The sequence below is a fragment of the Pipistrellus kuhlii genome, unplaced genomic scaffold (genome assembly GCF_014108245.1).
Source record: "Pipistrellus kuhlii isolate mPipKuh1 unplaced genomic scaffold, mPipKuh1.p scaffold_m20_p_19, whole genome shotgun sequence".
Lineage (NCBI taxonomy): Eukaryota > Metazoa > Chordata > Mammalia > Chiroptera > Vespertilionidae > Pipistrellus > Pipistrellus kuhlii.
Window position 1 is genome coordinate 21,572,154 of NW_023425504.1, and position 16,638 is coordinate 21,588,791.

The 16,638-nt window shown below is 43.8% G+C and overlaps 1 protein-coding gene and 1 pseudogene across 1 annotated transcript; one reads left to right on the plus strand and one right to left on the minus strand.

The window, feature by feature from the left end:
- Positions 1–3,647: 3,647 nt before the first annotated feature.
- SLC25A5 (solute carrier family 25 member 5) lies at positions 3,648–6,614 on the minus strand. Its single transcript, XM_036443492.2, has 4 exons — positions 6,417–6,614; positions 4,921–5,407; positions 4,560–4,700; positions 3,648–4,070 (listed from the first exon to the last, which is right to left on the minus strand). Exons 1-4 carry the CDS (start codon positions 6,525–6,527, stop codon positions 3,913–3,915), a joined length of 897 nt encoding a protein of 298 aa, XP_036299385.1. The 5' UTR covers positions 6,528–6,614; the 3' UTR covers positions 3,648–3,912.
- A 2,873-nt stretch (positions 6,615–9,487) lies between these two features.
- Positions 9,488–10,068, plus strand: LOC118722103 (annotated as a pseudogene).
- Positions 10,069–16,638: the final 6,570 nt, after the last annotated feature.

A 16,638-nucleotide genomic window follows, 5' to 3' on the forward strand; every position in this document is an offset into this window, starting at 1 on the left:
GCTTGGGTTCTCTTGTATTGTGATTTTCAGCCCTAACTGGAGAGCCTCTTAGCTCCTTTCAGGGTCAAAATCTACAACTAAAAAAGACCTAAGCTGAAGTTTATTTTATAGGAATTTTACACAATATAGTATGTCAAGGCTGTTGCAGGAAAAGTGAGCTTGAATTCATTCTTTTCTTTAAAAAAAAATAATATATATATATATATATATATATATATATATATATATATATATATTATTGATTTTTTACAGAGAGGAATAGAGAGTTAGAAACATCAATGAGAGAGAATCATCGATCAGCTGCCTCCTGCACACCCCCCCCCCCCCCCCCCCGCCACTGGGGATGTGCCCGCAACCAATGTACATGCCCTTGACCGGAATCGAAACCGGGACCTTTCAGTCCGCAGGTCGACACTTTATCCACTGAGCCAAACCGGTTTCGGCTTGAATTCATTCTTAACTAGCACTCTGCTGGGGAAAATCTTCATTCAACAAAATGGATGCCTAATTATGAAAAACTCCCATTGGTGTGCTTATTAGATGCCTGGTGCCATACTTACTGCTCTACGTGCTTTATGTTCCTGAACCCTCATTCAAAACACCCATAGGGAATATGGCTGGCACAATTATATCCCAATTTTACAGATGAGGAAACAGATTCAGGAGCAAGGAAGACAGCATAGCCAGGATTCAAATCCAAGTACTTCTTCTTTTTTAAAATCCTCACGGGAGGATATTCCTCCATTGATTTAAAAAAAAATTAATTTATTGATTAAGGTATCACATGTTTGTCCTCAACTTCCCATTCCAATCCCCACCCCCCCACTCATGCCCCTACCCCCCTATTGTCCTTGACCACTGTTAGGCTCATATGTGTGCACATAAGTCCTTTGGTTGATCTCTCCCTTTTATCCCCACCCTCCCTTTGAGGTCTCCATTGATTTTTAGAGAGAGTGGAAGCAATGGGGGAAAGACTAATAGAGAGAAACATATTGACCAGCCGCCTCCCCCATACTTGGACCAGGGCAGGGATTGAACCTGTAACCCAGGCACATGCCCTTGACTGGAATGGAACCTAGGACCCTTCAGTCCATGGGCCTATCCTCTATCCACTGAGCCAAACCAGTTAGGGAACAGATACTTCTTTTGTAAAAAAAATCTATTGATGCTGAAACCGGTTTGGCTCAGTTCAGCCTGCAGACTGAAGGGTCCCGGGTTCGATTACAGTCAAGGGCATGTACCTTGGTTGCGGGCACACCCCCAGTAGGGGGCGTGCAAGAGGCAGCTGATGGTTGATTCTCTCTCATAGATGTTTCTAACTCTCCCTTCCTCTCTGTAAAAAATCAATAAAATATATATTTTTTAAATCTATTGATTTTTAGAGAGAGAAAGGGAGAGAAAGAAACATCGATCTGTTGTTCCACTTACTTATGCATTCATTGGTTGCTTCTTGTATGTGCCCTGACCAGAGTTCAAACCTGCACTGCAACTTTGGGGTATCAGGACAATGCTCTAACCAATTGCACCACCCAGCCAGGGCCTCAAATCCGCGTACTTCTGATTCTGGAATCCCCAAATCTTAACTGCCTCTTAATAATTATCATAGTTACTATTTATAAAGTACTTATTATGTTCTAAAGCAGATGCTTTACACAAATTATATAATTCATGCAACAGCCCTCCAAGGCAGCCAATATCCTCAATTTATAAATGATGAAAACTAAGGCTTTGAGAAATTAGGTAACTTGCCCAACAGCACAACACGAGAACAAGTTTTGGGTTTTTAAAACAACTTTGAGATCTTTTTCTTTTTAATCCTCCTCACTCAAGGATATACTAGAATATATATGTTGATTTCAGAGAGGGAGGGGGAGAGAGAAACATCAACAATAAGAATCATTGGCTGAAACCAGTTTGGCTCAGTGGATAGAGCGTCGCCCTGCGGACTGAAGGGTCCTGGGTTCGATTCCGGTCAGGGGCATGTGCCTTGGTTGCGGGCACATTCCCGGTTGTTTCTAACTCTCTGTCCCTCTCTCTTCCTCTTGTAAAAAATCAATAAAATATATTAAAATTAAAAAAGAATCATTGATTGGCTGTCGCCTGCACACCCCACACAGGGGATGGAGCCCGAAATATAGGCAGTTGCCTTGACTGAGAATCGAACCATGACCTTCCAGTTCATAGGTCGATGCTCAATAATTGAGCCCTGCTGGCTGAGCCCTGCTGGCCAGCCTAAACATTGTATATATTTAAAGGGCACAACTTTGTTTCATATATATAGTGTGCGGAGTTCTTAACTAAGTTACACTTTTCAAGTGATTGAAATATGTAGGGTCTTTTGGGCATTAATGCATGCCATGCAGACCCCGTGATCAGCACTGAAACTTGCATGCATGATGCTCCTCAGGAATGTACACATGAATCACCTATCATCTTCCATTATTAATGCTGTGCCTTGACAACCATGGTGCCTTATTCATAAATCTTGTTACTGGCTTTTGAGGCTCAAGAGCTACAGAAATGGCAAACATTCTCATGTGATCCTAAATAAGGGCTTATCCGTAAGAAACATAAATGTCCTTCATTGACTGGGGTTAATAGCACGTTAAACAAAATGCAGATACATTTCCTCTCTGTAAAATGAATTTTGAGGTCGTGGCAGTTATCCAGATCTCCCTGTAATCTTGAGCAGCACTGCAATCTCAGCACCGCTTAACTAGGCCAGCTCTAATCCTTTGCTTTGAATGGGATTAAAATGGCTTGATCCAGGTGAAGATAGATGAGGGAAGGCAACTGGACAAAAATTGCTATTACTGGATATTATACAATTCTTTTTGTGTGAGGAAATTCACAGAAAACGGTGAACATTTCAGCTTATATTTCTTAACCATAGGACTAGGTAAATTGATACATTTTACTTTTTGGAGAAAGCTCCTTCAGCAATGACCTTCCACAGGCCACGGACCAATGCTTTTTGGATACAGTGGGCCTGAATTTCCCTTCGCTAATGTACTGGGAATGTTCACAAGCTTTTTAAATTTATTAAGGTATCACATATTTGCCCTCAACCCCCCATTCCAATCCCCCACTCCTGCCCACCCTCCTCTTGTCCTTGACCACTGGTCAGGCTTATATGTGTGAACATAAGTCCTTTGGTTGATCTCTCTTTTATCCCCACCCTCCCTTTGAAGTCTAACAGTCTGACCCATGGCTCCTTATCTCTGGGTCTGTTCTTGTTCATCAGTCAATGTTGTTCACCATTTCCCCTAGATGAGTGAGATTATGCCCTACTGGAAATATACTTATAATAAAAAATGAGACAAGCAATAAAATATCAATAATTGTTATGCTGAAAGGCATATTAATCAGTCTGTAGTGAGTTTCTTTCTGAGCCAACAGTTCTTTTGAGACCCAATTTCAATGTCAAACAGTTCCTTATGTATACATGTCAGCAATGATATTTCAGTTCTGGATGGTGGACGACAAGCAACACTTTGATAAGTGATGGCTGAAGGTTGGTTTTAAAAGAAAGCTGTTCATGTCTCAGGAGACACAGCAGTATTTATTACACATGCAGCATTTTCTCAAGTGTAGCACTCACTAAATTAAACAAAACATTTTTACAGGCAAATAAACCACAAACAAAATTATATTTCAGATATTTTTTATTTCTTCAAATTCATTATCAGGAGTGACTGAAATAAAAAATATAATTGAGTCCCATCATCATCATGGAAATGGCTTTTAAGAGAAAACTGGTCAGATGAATATTATTGCTTCCCATTTTCAACCAGTAAAATAGTTGCCACTGATAAACAGACAACCAAAAGTCTGTCAAGAATGCTCACGAGATATTACATGATATAACATGCCTGTTCACGGGGTCTGGGGGAGGGAAGACTAGGAAATAATTTATGTGTACTTCTTGATTTCATCATACAAGACAAGCACAAAAGCACCACCCATGCCTCTGAGAACATTGGACCATGCGCCCTTGAAAAAAGCTTTGCCTCCTTCATCACGAGCAATCTTCCTCCAGCAGTCAAGTGTGCCTGTGTACATGATATCAGCTGCAAAGAAGAAAGACTGAGTTAGTGACAAAAGGCTAACGAAAAGTCCTAGGATTACTGAACTAAACTAGTGCCCCATTTCTAAGAGTTAACAGTTTTTTAAAGCCCAACACTAACACGTTAGTTAATGAAATACTAAATAAATGAATGCTGAAATATTAATGCTATGACTAGAGAACAGTAATATGTAGACTACCCATCAGACTTAACCTCTAATATAATTTAAGCACCCTCATTCATAGGCACCCAAAGGGCCTGGCTCAAAGGCAACTATAAACCGTGTTTCCCCAAAAATAAGACCTAGCGCATGGAAAGATAAGACATCCCCTGAAAATAAGACCTAGCGCAACTTTGGGAGAAAAAATTAATATAAGATACTGTCTTATTTTCAAGGAAAAGGGTAGTAGATACTATCAACCCCATTACCTGATCTGAACAGACTATCAACCCCATGCCCATGTCTTCATCTTCTGCTTAAGGGGAACTTACTTCCTTTGCGTCCTGATTGCATCATCATGCGGCGACGAACAGTGTCAAATGGATAGGAAGTCAAGCCAGCCACAGCTGTGACGGACTGGGCAATCATCCAGCTGATGAAGATGTGAGTATTCTTCGGATCTGGAAGCATTCCTGAGAATAGGAAAGAGGCATCTTTACTAGAAAGAAGTTTTACAGACTTGCTTTCCACATTCCCCTAACATCTCTTCTGGTCACAAAGGTTATACTGGATGACCTTAGCTGCCTTTAGCAATTATTAAAAAAAAAAAAAAATTATCTCTGGCTCCTGGAAAATTAGGATGGTAACCTTCCACACATAAGAACACAACTTCAAAGCATATATAAAACTTACCCTTTGCAGTATCATAGACACCGAAGTAGGCAGCTCGGTAGATGATAATACCCTGTACGGACACATTAAAGCCTTGGTAGAGGCCTCTAAGCCCGTCAGATTTGTAGATCTTAACCAGGCAGTCACCGAGGCCTTTGAATTCTCTTTCAGCTCCGGCTTTGCCCACATCAGCTGCTAGACGGGTACGGGCAAAATCAAGAGGATACACAAAACACAAGGAGGTAGCCCCAGCGGCGCCACCTGATGCCAGATTCCCTGCAAAGTATCGCCAAAACTGGGTTCTCTTGTCCACACCACCCAGGAAGATTTGCTTGTATTTATCTTTGAAGGCAAAGTTGAGAGCCTGGGTGGGGAAGTATCTGATGACATTGGCCAGGTTACCGCGCCAGAAGGACAGGGCTCCTTGCTCCTTGGGGATACGGACCACACAGTCTATAATGCCCTTGTATTGCTTATCTGCAGTGATTTGCTTGCTGGCATGCTGCACCTGAGAGACAAAAAGACCAACAGGGAGACTTATGACCATGAAGGAAAAAGGGAAAAGAATATATCATCTCATCAACGCGATTTAAGATTAGCTCCCTGCCCCCCTCCTAGTCTTCCGTGTCACAGCGGTCACAGGTGGAAGAGGTGATCTGCTTCATTAACGACTTTAAGCCTCCACCCCTTGGGTGGGGAGCAGGCAAGCTCACGCGGACCAGTGCCCTTTAGACCTAGGAGAAAGGGCAGGCCCAAGTTCAGAGGCATTAAGGTGGGTCCCAGGTAGGGTGCGGTCACCTTGGTAACCAGGGCCTATGCCTCAGTTCTCCTGAGCTCTTCCCTCCCTCTCCGTTCAGTTCAGACCCTATTTGTCTCGTGGCGGTGACCCGCGTGCCACCAGGCCACTTCGCCCGTCCGAGGGCGCCACCTAGAGCCGGAACGTGGGAGCGCGCGGCGCCGGGGAAAAGCCGGCGGCTGCGCGGGGGCGGACGCAGCAGGAACACGCGCTTCCCGGCACCGGCTTCCGGCCCGGTCGGAGCGCGGCCGCTCAACCGGCCGCGTGGCTTCCTCAAGGCTGAGATCTCCTTGCCGCGACCTTGAGGTCTCCGGTAAGGCCAAGTGTTCGCCGGCTTTCAGGTTTTGCCCTTGCCCCGAAGGCCCGGGGAGCCAGCTGGGCACTGCCGGAATCGTTCTCTCCCTCCCCCTACCCCCCCCCGCCCCCCGCCCCCCGCCGGCCCGGGTTTGCGGCCTCTGGGAAGCCGAGGCCGGGCCTTGGTCGCCTCCCTCCACCCAAGACCCTTCCCTTCCCTAGATCCGGAACTTAGGGTCACTAAAAAAAGCACCCACCTCAAACCTGCCAAAGCCCGTCTCTGCTGCCACCCTGGCTCCCACGCTGCCCCGTCCTGGGACTTATCTAAAGTGTTCATTCCCCTCCATTCCCTGGGCTCCGCTTTCTGCGCGACCCTCTTCCCTTCCCCTCCCCCACTTCCTGTTCGGGCTCTGATCCCAGGAGGTACCTGCAGCAGCAGCTTGACCCGCTCGATGGGTGCTACCGCGGTCTTGGAGATGGCTGCGGCCACTCCACCTGCCAGGAAGTCCTTGGCAAAGGACACGGCGGCATCTGTCATGTTGAAAAGAAGAAGCGGGCGAATACAGGCCTGGGACCGTAACCGGCTTGAACTCCGGGGCTCTAGGGCGGAGCGAAACAAATGGCTGATATATATACCCGGAGCCGGCGCCCCGGAGGCCGGCCTCGGAGGCGTGGCTGGTAGGCTGGCAGCGCGCTAAGCCTGGCGACTGCTGAGTGGCTTGGGTCGGCCGGGGAGGAGCCACGGAATCGGGCCAGGCCGCCCTCCGCCCTCCGCCCTCCGCCCTCCACCCTCCCTGCCGGTCCACTCGAGCTGACTTAGCTTGTGGGAGGGGTGGCCTTAGGGAATACCCGGGATTCGGACCCTGGACCTTGGGAGGGGTCTGGGAGCGAGAAGGGACGCTGACGTTACCAGGTTCTTGGCCCAAAACCCTTGGAGCAGGGCCCGGACAAAGATGAGGCTCAGGATTTAAGGGAACCGCCAAACAAAACACAACAAAACAAAAAGCACACAACTCGGTAATCAAGATAAAATTTAATGTAACATTTAACATTTTTCCTACAAGCAAACTGAGGCCCGCTGACCGGTAGCCTGTTTTACAATAGTAAATAAAGTTTATTTGGAACCCTCAGGCCTGAGATTAGGTTGAAACAAGTGAGGCAGGGTCATTATGACTTTTTTCCCATTACTTTTGAGTTCTTGAGTTCTTAAGATAGTGCATTATAAATCATTTATTTTGCTTACTAAGTTATTTGGAATTCCCTTACATTTTGTGCCAGTGCAAGTACATCTTCACTCTAGACCTGGTACTGCCCTGAAGTTATGTCTGTGAAGCCAGAGGAAATTGGGGGAACAGCATAGCGGGGACACTGCCAACATGTTCCAGATCCGAGTTTGCAAGTACAGCCTGACAAAGATCTTTCTGGGAACTTGCAGAAGAGAGTCCAAAGGACTCTGCTAGGGGTGGGGAAATTGTAGCCAAAAGCCAAATACAAAGGTTGTACAGGGAAGGTTAAAAGACTGTATGAACTAGGTTGGCATTTAGCTTCCCCAAGTCCAGGTAAAGTGCTCTCGGATTGAATTGATTCCTGAACTCCAAAAAAAGAGGAATCAAAAGAATTAGGTAGACAGCCATTGTTCAATGGACTAGTGCTTACTGAGCCCTTTAATCCCTGCACTGGGTAAGCATTTGCCACACAAATTCTTGCCAGTTTGAATGTACTCTCAGGTTCACAACAGGAACCAAGAGTGTAATCACAAGTCCTATGTCTAAGTGATCGCAACAATGTTTATAAAAATAAGGATAATGCCTGAGAACTGCAACTGTAGCTAAACCCTCGGTGCCCAGCATACTGAAGACAAAGGGGCATATCCCTCACTTTCCTTTCCTCCCTCTCCCACCTTCTCCAGATCTGCCCATTAAAGGACCCTATTTGAGGGTTCCTTCAAGATTGTCAGATCCTCTAAGTATACTTTGCAATTTGCTCGCCCTCCCAAGAAGCCCAGCAACACATCACTTGTTCAAAGAAGAGCAAGTTTGAATTCAGCTTTGTTGATCTTGGGGGGGTATCTTTGACCTGTGTTCATGAGAAGTTACAAGTTTTCTAAATAGCGGATTGTAATTAGTAACGCATATGGATACAAAAGTAACCTTGTTGCACTGTTTCAGAGAATGACAGGATATATTCCTTGAAAGTGATAGTCACTCCTCTACTTCTACTACGGAGGGAATTAACAGGTAAAGCAAATCTCTACAGATCGTTTTATTTAGAGGAGGGTGGTTTTCAGAACACATTTCAAAATGAAATTTTAAACCTTTCTAGTTTGAACCCTTGACATTCTGATTAATGCTTTTTATTCAAATGTTAATTACTCTTTGAAATGGAGGGCAATCACTTATTTACCCTTTTCCTATCTCTCAGGGCCACATCTGCTACTCCCTTGGAGCAAGTATTCTATTCCAGATTCCTTTTGCAGTTTCAAGCACTTCTGCATTTATGCTCTGTCCCATTTCTTTCTCTCCACACAAAAAGATGATCAAATAATTACATAGAATTTTCCCCTTCTTAGCCTTTGGGTAACAAATGTAGTTTTACTGAAGATGAAATACAAGATGGGTCATTTAAAAACAACGTCATGCCATGGCTTGGTATTTTTCCAAATCCACTGAGAGCCGGAGCTCTCCTAGTTGCCTATGAGTAGGTACACTTAGAGGAGTCAGATGTTCTCAAAAGTGTCAAGGTCTTGGAAAACAGAAAAACTGAGGACTGTCACAGATTTAAAGAAACTAAGAAGAATGATAGTTTAATGAAATGTGTCATCCTGGATTGGATCCTGAAGCAGAAAATGGAGACTGGTGGGACTATTGTTGAAATTTGAAGATCTGTGGATTCCTTCAGAGTATTCTACCAATTCTATTATTTTGTTAATCCTCACCTGGATATTTTTCCATTGGTTTTTAGAGAGTAAAAAGGAGAGAGGAGAGAGAGAGAGAGAGAGAGAGAGAGAGAGAGAGAGAGAGAGAGAGATATCAGTGTGAGAGAGAACCATCGATTGGTTGCCTCCCACATGCCTGTAAGTGAGTTAGGTACCCTAGACCAGAGTTGAACCCTAGAGACTCTTCAGTCTGAGGGCCTACGCTCTATTCACTGAGCCAAACCGGCTAGGGCTGCCAATATTATTCTTAGTTGCAATGATTATGTAAGATGTTAACATTTGGAGAAACTGAGTAAAGGATATATGGAAATTCTTTATACTGTTTTTGGGCAATATTTTTTTATGTCTGAAAGTTAAAAAAATTAAAAAGTAAAAAGAAGAAAAAAGAAACCAGTAGCAAGAGCCCAGGAAAATAGAGACAAATGTTCATGATAATGATATATGGCTGATCAATTAATTAAAAATTGATTTCTCCAGCGAGGAATAGTGGGGATTTTGTGTTAGTAAATACTGTGTTTTCAGAAACTATGTAGACTACAAGTGTAATTAAGAAAGAAGAACTAGTGCTCCGCCGCCGCCGGCCATGGGCCGCTCCCGCCGGACTGGTGCGCACCGGGCTCAGTCGCTGGGCCGCCAGATGAAGGCGAAGCGGCGGCGGCCGGACCTGGACGAGATCCACCGCGAGCTGCGGCCCCAGGTTCCCTCACGGCCCCGGCGGGACGCGGGTGCCCAGCCAGACCCGGACCTGCCCGGGGGCGGGGGCGGCCTGCGCGAGGTACTTCATCGATTCTGCCAACCTGAAGACCCACTTCCGGTCCAAAGACCACAAGAGAAGGCTAAAGCAGCTGAGCGTGGAGCCCTACACTCAGGAAGAGGATGAGAAGGCAGCAGGCATGGGCTCCTATGTGCCCCCCAAGCGGCTGGCAGTGCCCACAGAAGTATCCACGGAGGTCCCTGAGATGGACACGTCGACCTGACATGGCCCGAGATGCAGGGCAGAGCGGCCGCCCATGGACTGTGACGCAGGGCTAGGCCGGGAGAGACTGTGCCATCCTTTGGCCCTGAATTTGCAAGTGGATGGCCTCTTCTGGGTGCCCTCCCCCTCAAATAAAGGACCTGGATAAAGAAAAAAAGAAAAGAAAAAGAAAGAAGAACTAAAGCTAAGGCAGTGCCTAGTAATTCTCAAGAAAAAACAAGGATGAGGGTCAGAAAAGATACATACTAGTAAGATCTCAGTTAGTAATCTATGTACCAACACCCAGAATATGGGAATAAAGTAAATGTAAAACATTAATGCAGGCAGAAAAACAATTATATAGGTATTGTTCAAAGTTGGTAAAATGGGACTTCTGACTGGCATCTCAAAATGGAAGGATAAACCTGTTCAGGAAGATACCATATTAAAGGAGAGTAGAGTAGTATTTTATTGGCTTGAGGTTGAAAACGTTCAGTGAAAATGAAAGGGAGAAACGAAAGTGATTGTAGTTGTGCAAATATATAAGAGACTGCCTAGATAGTTCTGAATCGTACTTCATAAAACCATCACATAGGGAAGAAATGGTGATCAAATACATAAGCCATCTGATATATTCTTGACTCTGTTGCTGATGATTATAGTTCTCAGAAGACTGAAGAAGCAGAGAGGAAATTGCTGAACTGGGCTTAATCCTAACAATAAATAAGGAAGATCTGGTTAGCAAAGTAAAAATGACAAGAATCTTGGGGAAACTGACCATGCCATCTGGATCTTTTAAGCAAAAGAATGAAAAGAATGGTAGGCATGGTCAGATGGATTAACTGAAGTGTGTGTGTGTGTGTGTGTGTGTGTGTGTGCGTGAGAGAGAGAGAGAGAGAGAGAGAGAGAGAGAGAGAGAGAGAGAGAGAGAGAGATCAAAAGAGAAAAGATAAACACAATAATATTATCCTGGCCAAATATCTAAAGAGAAAGATAGCTTAAGAGGGCGAGAGATTCCAAAGATTCAGACCTGTGTGTGTGTGTGTGTGTGTGTGTGTGTGTAGCTCAGATTTTGAAAGTACATATATAGATGACAGAAGGAGGGCTAAGGTTTTAAGGATGAAGACCAAAATGTATCACAGATCTCTAGAAACTGAGTCAGAAGAGCCTAAGGCCAGAATAAATTCAGGCTTATAAAGGCATGAAGGGACACATAACGGGTTCTAATGCTTTATTTAATGCAGGACATTTAAGAATGAGGAGCTAGAGCCGATACCAGTTTGGCTCAGTGGATAGAGCGTCTGTCTGCAGACTGAGAGGTCTCAGGTTCGATTCTGGTCAAGGGCATGTACCTTGGTTGTGGGCACATCCCCAGTAGGAGGTGTGCAAGAGGCAGCTGATCGAAGTTTTTAACTATCTAAGATGACCAGACATCCCGCTGGTCACCTTATCTCTATCCCTCTCTCTCCCTTCCTCTCTGTAAAAAAAAAAAAAAAAAAAAAATCAATAAAATATATTATAAAAAAGAATGAGGAGCTAGAGCTTAATGTAGCATTGTGAAGACTGAAGTCTTAGTTGATTGTGAGGTGACACTGCAAAAAATGCTAATGAGAATTGAGTTCAGTCAAGAGGAAGGTGGTGAACTGATCAGGTCCCACTTGGGCCTCCCTAGCTGGCCCATGGAGCTTACTCCTGGATGCCATATTTAAGAGGACATTAACAAACTGGAACGTTCAAAGAAGGCAGTCAGGAAAGGAAAGTGCCTATAAATCACATCATATGAGAAATGGCTGCATGAATGAGAAATATTTAACAGGGAAAGCTTTTGGTGAGGGAGGGACATCTTGTTGCATAATTGAATGGCTTTCAGGTAAAAGAGAATTAGACATTCTCTATGGAATTAACAATAGCTCTTAGAAATTTCATGAAAGTAGATTTCAGCTGAATAAGAAATAACTAAAATATCAGTCACCTAAAAGTGGGACGGGTTGCTTTATGATGTGGGCAACTTCTTGTCACTGGAAATATTAAGAGTGGAATTGGACACTTGTTGAGGACACTGCAGAGGAGATTGCTGTGTTGGCTGAAAAGAGAGTTCTACACCCTCCCAAGATTCTATGGCTATATGCTTTTTTATCCATAAGATTGAATTGGACTTGAGCATCTGAGTTTGGAATCTGTGACAAAATAAGAAGAGAAATAATTTAACCCGGTGTTAACAGGATGGGTTCTTAGAGTCAGACTGAGTTCAAATACTGGTTCTGCCCACTTGCTATCAGGCCTTGGGTAAGTTACTTAACCTCTCCAAACTTCAGTGTCTTCAGGTGTAAAATGGGAATGAGAATAATACTGTAGGGACAATTAAATGAGGCAATAGGCCTAACCAGTTTGGCTGAGTGGATAGAGCGTCGGCCTGCAGACTCAAGGGTCCCAGGTTTGATTCTGGTCAGGGGCACTTGCCTTGGTTGCGGGCGCATACCCAGTGGGGAGTGTGCAGGAGGCAGCTGATTGATGTTTCTCTCTCACCGATGTTTCTAACTTTTTTTCTTTTCTTTTTTTTAAAATATATTTTATTGATTTTTTACAGAGAGGAAGGGAGAGAGATAGAGAGCCAGAAACGTCGATGAAAGAGAAACATCGACCAGCTGCCTCTTGCACACCCCCTACCAGGGATGTGCCCACAACCAATGTACATGCCCTTGACCGGGGATGTGCCCGCAACCAATGTACATGTCCTTGACCGGAATCGAACCTGGGACCTTTCAGTCCGCAGACCGACGCTCTACCACTGAGCCAAACCGGTTTCGGCCGATTTTTCTAACTTTCTATCCCTCTCTCTTCCTCTCTGTAAAAAATCAGTAAAATATATTTAATAAATAAATAAATAAATAATAAATAAGGCAATAGATGTATAATATAAACAAAGTCTGGTAGATAGCAAATATTTGATACATGCTAAATTTCATTACTACTAAGAAAAATACTAAGGACCAAATCACTCCACCCCTGCTTAAGTAGAGTGATAAGCCAGTTCTCTACCCCTGGTATGGGCCCTATCTATAATCTGGTAACCATATCAGAACCCATATAAGCAGGATTTGAGTTTCTAAGAAGTGCCCAGATTAAGCATTCTCAGTTTTCAGACCTAGCTTGCATTTGCAATATGGAAGATCCTAGCATCACACTGATGTTGGCTATGTAACTACTGAGGAGGAAATAATACTCATCATTTGTGGGCCAATCTTGTTATCTCCAGTCTCTCACTTCAGTTTCCAGAATAAACTTGCTCACATCCAGTTTTTATCACATCACCTATATTGCTCAAGAAACCAGTTCTCTTTGCTTAGTGGGTCAAACCTAAGCTCATCTGCCTAGCATTTGAGCCCTTTTCTCTCTCCCTCCCCCCAGGATTTAATTTCTAGCCCCTCTGGGTAGGCTTATAAATTTAGCCTTGGGGTAACTGGTTAAAATAAAAACAGTCTTATTGAGGTATCACACAATAAAGCTGTACATATTTAAAGTACAATTACTACGATTTTTACATATGTATACACCTGTGAAACCATCACAGTTAAGATAGTGAAAATGTCCATCACCACCAACAACCTAAATTTTCTTGTGCCCCATTGTAATCCCTCCTTCTCTCCCCAAACTACCACTGATCTACATTCTGTTACTATAAATTAGCTTATCTTTCCTAGAACTTCATATATTATCATAAAGTATGTACCCTTTTGGGGGGGGTGTCTTCTTTCTATATTCTAGTATGTTGAATTTCACCCATGCTGCTTGTGTATCAATAGTCAATTCCTTTCGATTGCTAAGTAGTTCCATTGTGTGGATATAGCACATATTATTTCTCCATTCATCAGTTGATAGACATTTGGGTCATTTCCATTTTTTGCCTACATATTATGAATGATGCTGCTATAAACATGCCTGTACAGATTTTTTGTTTGTTTGGTTTTGTTAATCCTCATCTGAGGGTATTTTTTCCACTGATATTTAATAAGAACAGAAGGAAAAGAGGAAGAGGAAGAAGGAGAGGGAGGGGGAAAAAGGAGATAGGGAAAAAGGGAGAGGGAAAGAGAGTGAGAGAGGGAGGGGTCGGGGGAGGGAGAGGGAGAGGAGGAAGAGGAGGGAGATGGACAGGACTGCTGGGAATCAAACCTGCAACCCAGGAAATGGGTCCTGCGACCCTTTGGTGCTTGGGCTGACACTCTAATCACTGAGCAACACTGGCAAGGGCACCTGTACAAATGGAATTTCTGGGCTATATAATAACTCCATGTTGAACCACTTGAGGAATTGCCAGGCTGTAAAATGATTGTAGCATTTTACATCCCCAACAGCAGGATACAAGAATTCCAGTTCCTCCACATCTTGCTTGAGGCCTTACTTTAGCCACCATCTCCTCAATGTCATTTTTGTTGCTTCCCCCTCCCCCAGGAGTTTCTTCCCATCTGCTCCTTTGGCTGTCTCATTCAGTCTCTTGGCTATAAATGCCATGTATCTGCTGATGACATCCAAATTTTTGTCTCTAGTCACCATTCTTCCCTGAATTCCAGACTTATCCAGTTTGCCCAGGATAGTTCTCTTTTATGCTTATTATTGGGACATTAGACATTATTATTAATAGTGCTCTGATATATTAATTTTCTATTGCTGCTGTAACAAATTACTGCAAATTCAGTTGCTTAAACAAGACAAATTTATTATCTTACAGTTAGGGAGATCAGAAATCTGATGTGGGTCTTGCTGGGCTAAAATCAAGATGTCTGGCTGGAATATGTCTCTTTTTTATGGCTGTCAGGGAAAGTCTGTTTCCTGGCTCTTTCAAGTTATTGGCTGAATTCAGTTCCTTGTGGTTGTAAAATGACCCAAATGTCTACCAACTGATGAATGGAGAAACTGGCAGTCAGCTGATGGTTATTCTCAGCCTCTAGAGGCCATCCCCATTCCTTAGGTCCTGGGCTCCTTTGTCTTCAAAGTCAACAAAAGTGAGTCAAGTTCCTCACTTGCCCAATTTCTACTGCCTCTTGTTCAGTCCCACTCTTTCACCTTCCTCTTCCAATTTTAAGGATTTGTGATTAAATTGGGCCCACTCAGATAAACAGAGAAACCAAGGTACTCTCTCAATGTCCTTAACCTCAATCACATCTGCAAAGTCCCATTTGCCATGTAAGATAAATATTTACAGGTTCTAGGGATTAGGGTGTGGACAACCTTGGGGCAGGGGGGAGGTGGTCATTATTCTGTCTACCACAGATTAGACAATTACACAGTCTATGATCCAGACAACCGTCTGCTTGGATGTCTCATGTAACATTTAGAATTTCACATGTCCAAAAGAGATCTCTTAATTTCTTCCCCACCAAAACTCTGGCCCTCACAAGTCTTCCCCACATTAGTAAATGGCAACATTATCTACCTTGTTAGTCAAGTCAAAAGCCAAAAACTGCCTTAGCCCATTTGGTTCAGTGGTTAGAGGGTCTCAGGTTCAATTCCCAGTCCTGGTCAGGGCACATGCAGGAGGCAATCAATTGGCATGACTCTCTCACAATGATGTTTCTCTTTCTCTGTCTCTCTCTCCATTCCACTTTCTCTGAAAATCAATGGGAAAAAAAATCTTTGGGGGGATGATTAACAAAGAAGCAAACACCAAACAAAAAAGCCAAAGACCTAGGTGCCATTTTGATACCTTCCTTTTATTCCCTATATTCAATCGCTCAGCAAATCCTCCTGAGTCCAACTCCAAAATATGTCTTGAATCTATTCACTTCTCTCCATCTTTTTAAAAATAGTTTTAATTGATTTCAGAGAGGAAGATAAGAGTTAGAAACATCAATGATGAGAGAGAATCATTAATCAGTTGCCTCTTGCACCCCCACTACTGGGGATTGAGCCTGCAACTCGGGCATGACCATGACCTCCTGGTTCATAGGTCAAAATTCAACAAGTGAGCCACACCAGCCAGGCAGCTCATCTCCATCTTTATTGTTACTATTCTAGCCCAAGCCATCATGTCTTACTTGGACTTTGTAATAGTTTCTTAACTGTTCTTCCCACTCACAGCCTTGCTTCCCTCCAATCTATTATCCACACAGCAACCAGAAAGAAATTTTTAAAATGAAAATCAAATTTTATCTTCTCTACATAAAAACCTTTAATGACTCCCCACTGCATTGCAGGCGTCTTCAAACTACGGCCCGCGGGCCACATGCGGCCCGCAGAGGAGTCTGATCCGGCCCGCCAGGTTTTTTGGGCAGTGAGCGCAGCTGAGGTGTTACAGTAGGAATTAGTAGTTCATATAGTCCGGCCCTCCAGCTCTCTGAGGGACCGTGATCTGGCCCCCACTTTAAAAAGTTTGAGGACCCCTGATAGGGTAAAGTCTAACTTCTTACTATGGACTAAATGGCCACATATGATCTGGCTCTCTATCCGATGTCATCTCATACACTTGCTCACTCACTCATACACTGGCTACACGCACCCATTTTCTGTTCACTAAGTCTTCCAACTACCAACACCACTTTGGCATCTTCTGCTTTCTCAGGCAGAAATGTCCTCCCTAGTTATTTGCATGGTTGGCTCATTCTCACCCTCCAGGTCTGATCTAAAAGGTCACATCTCAGAGTGGCCTTTCCTGGCTTCCTGATTTAAAATATTTGCCTCACTCCCACATATTTCTATAATAAAGTGCCCTGTTTATTTTCCTCATAACTTTGCAATCTGTTGATTTATTTATTTATTGACAGC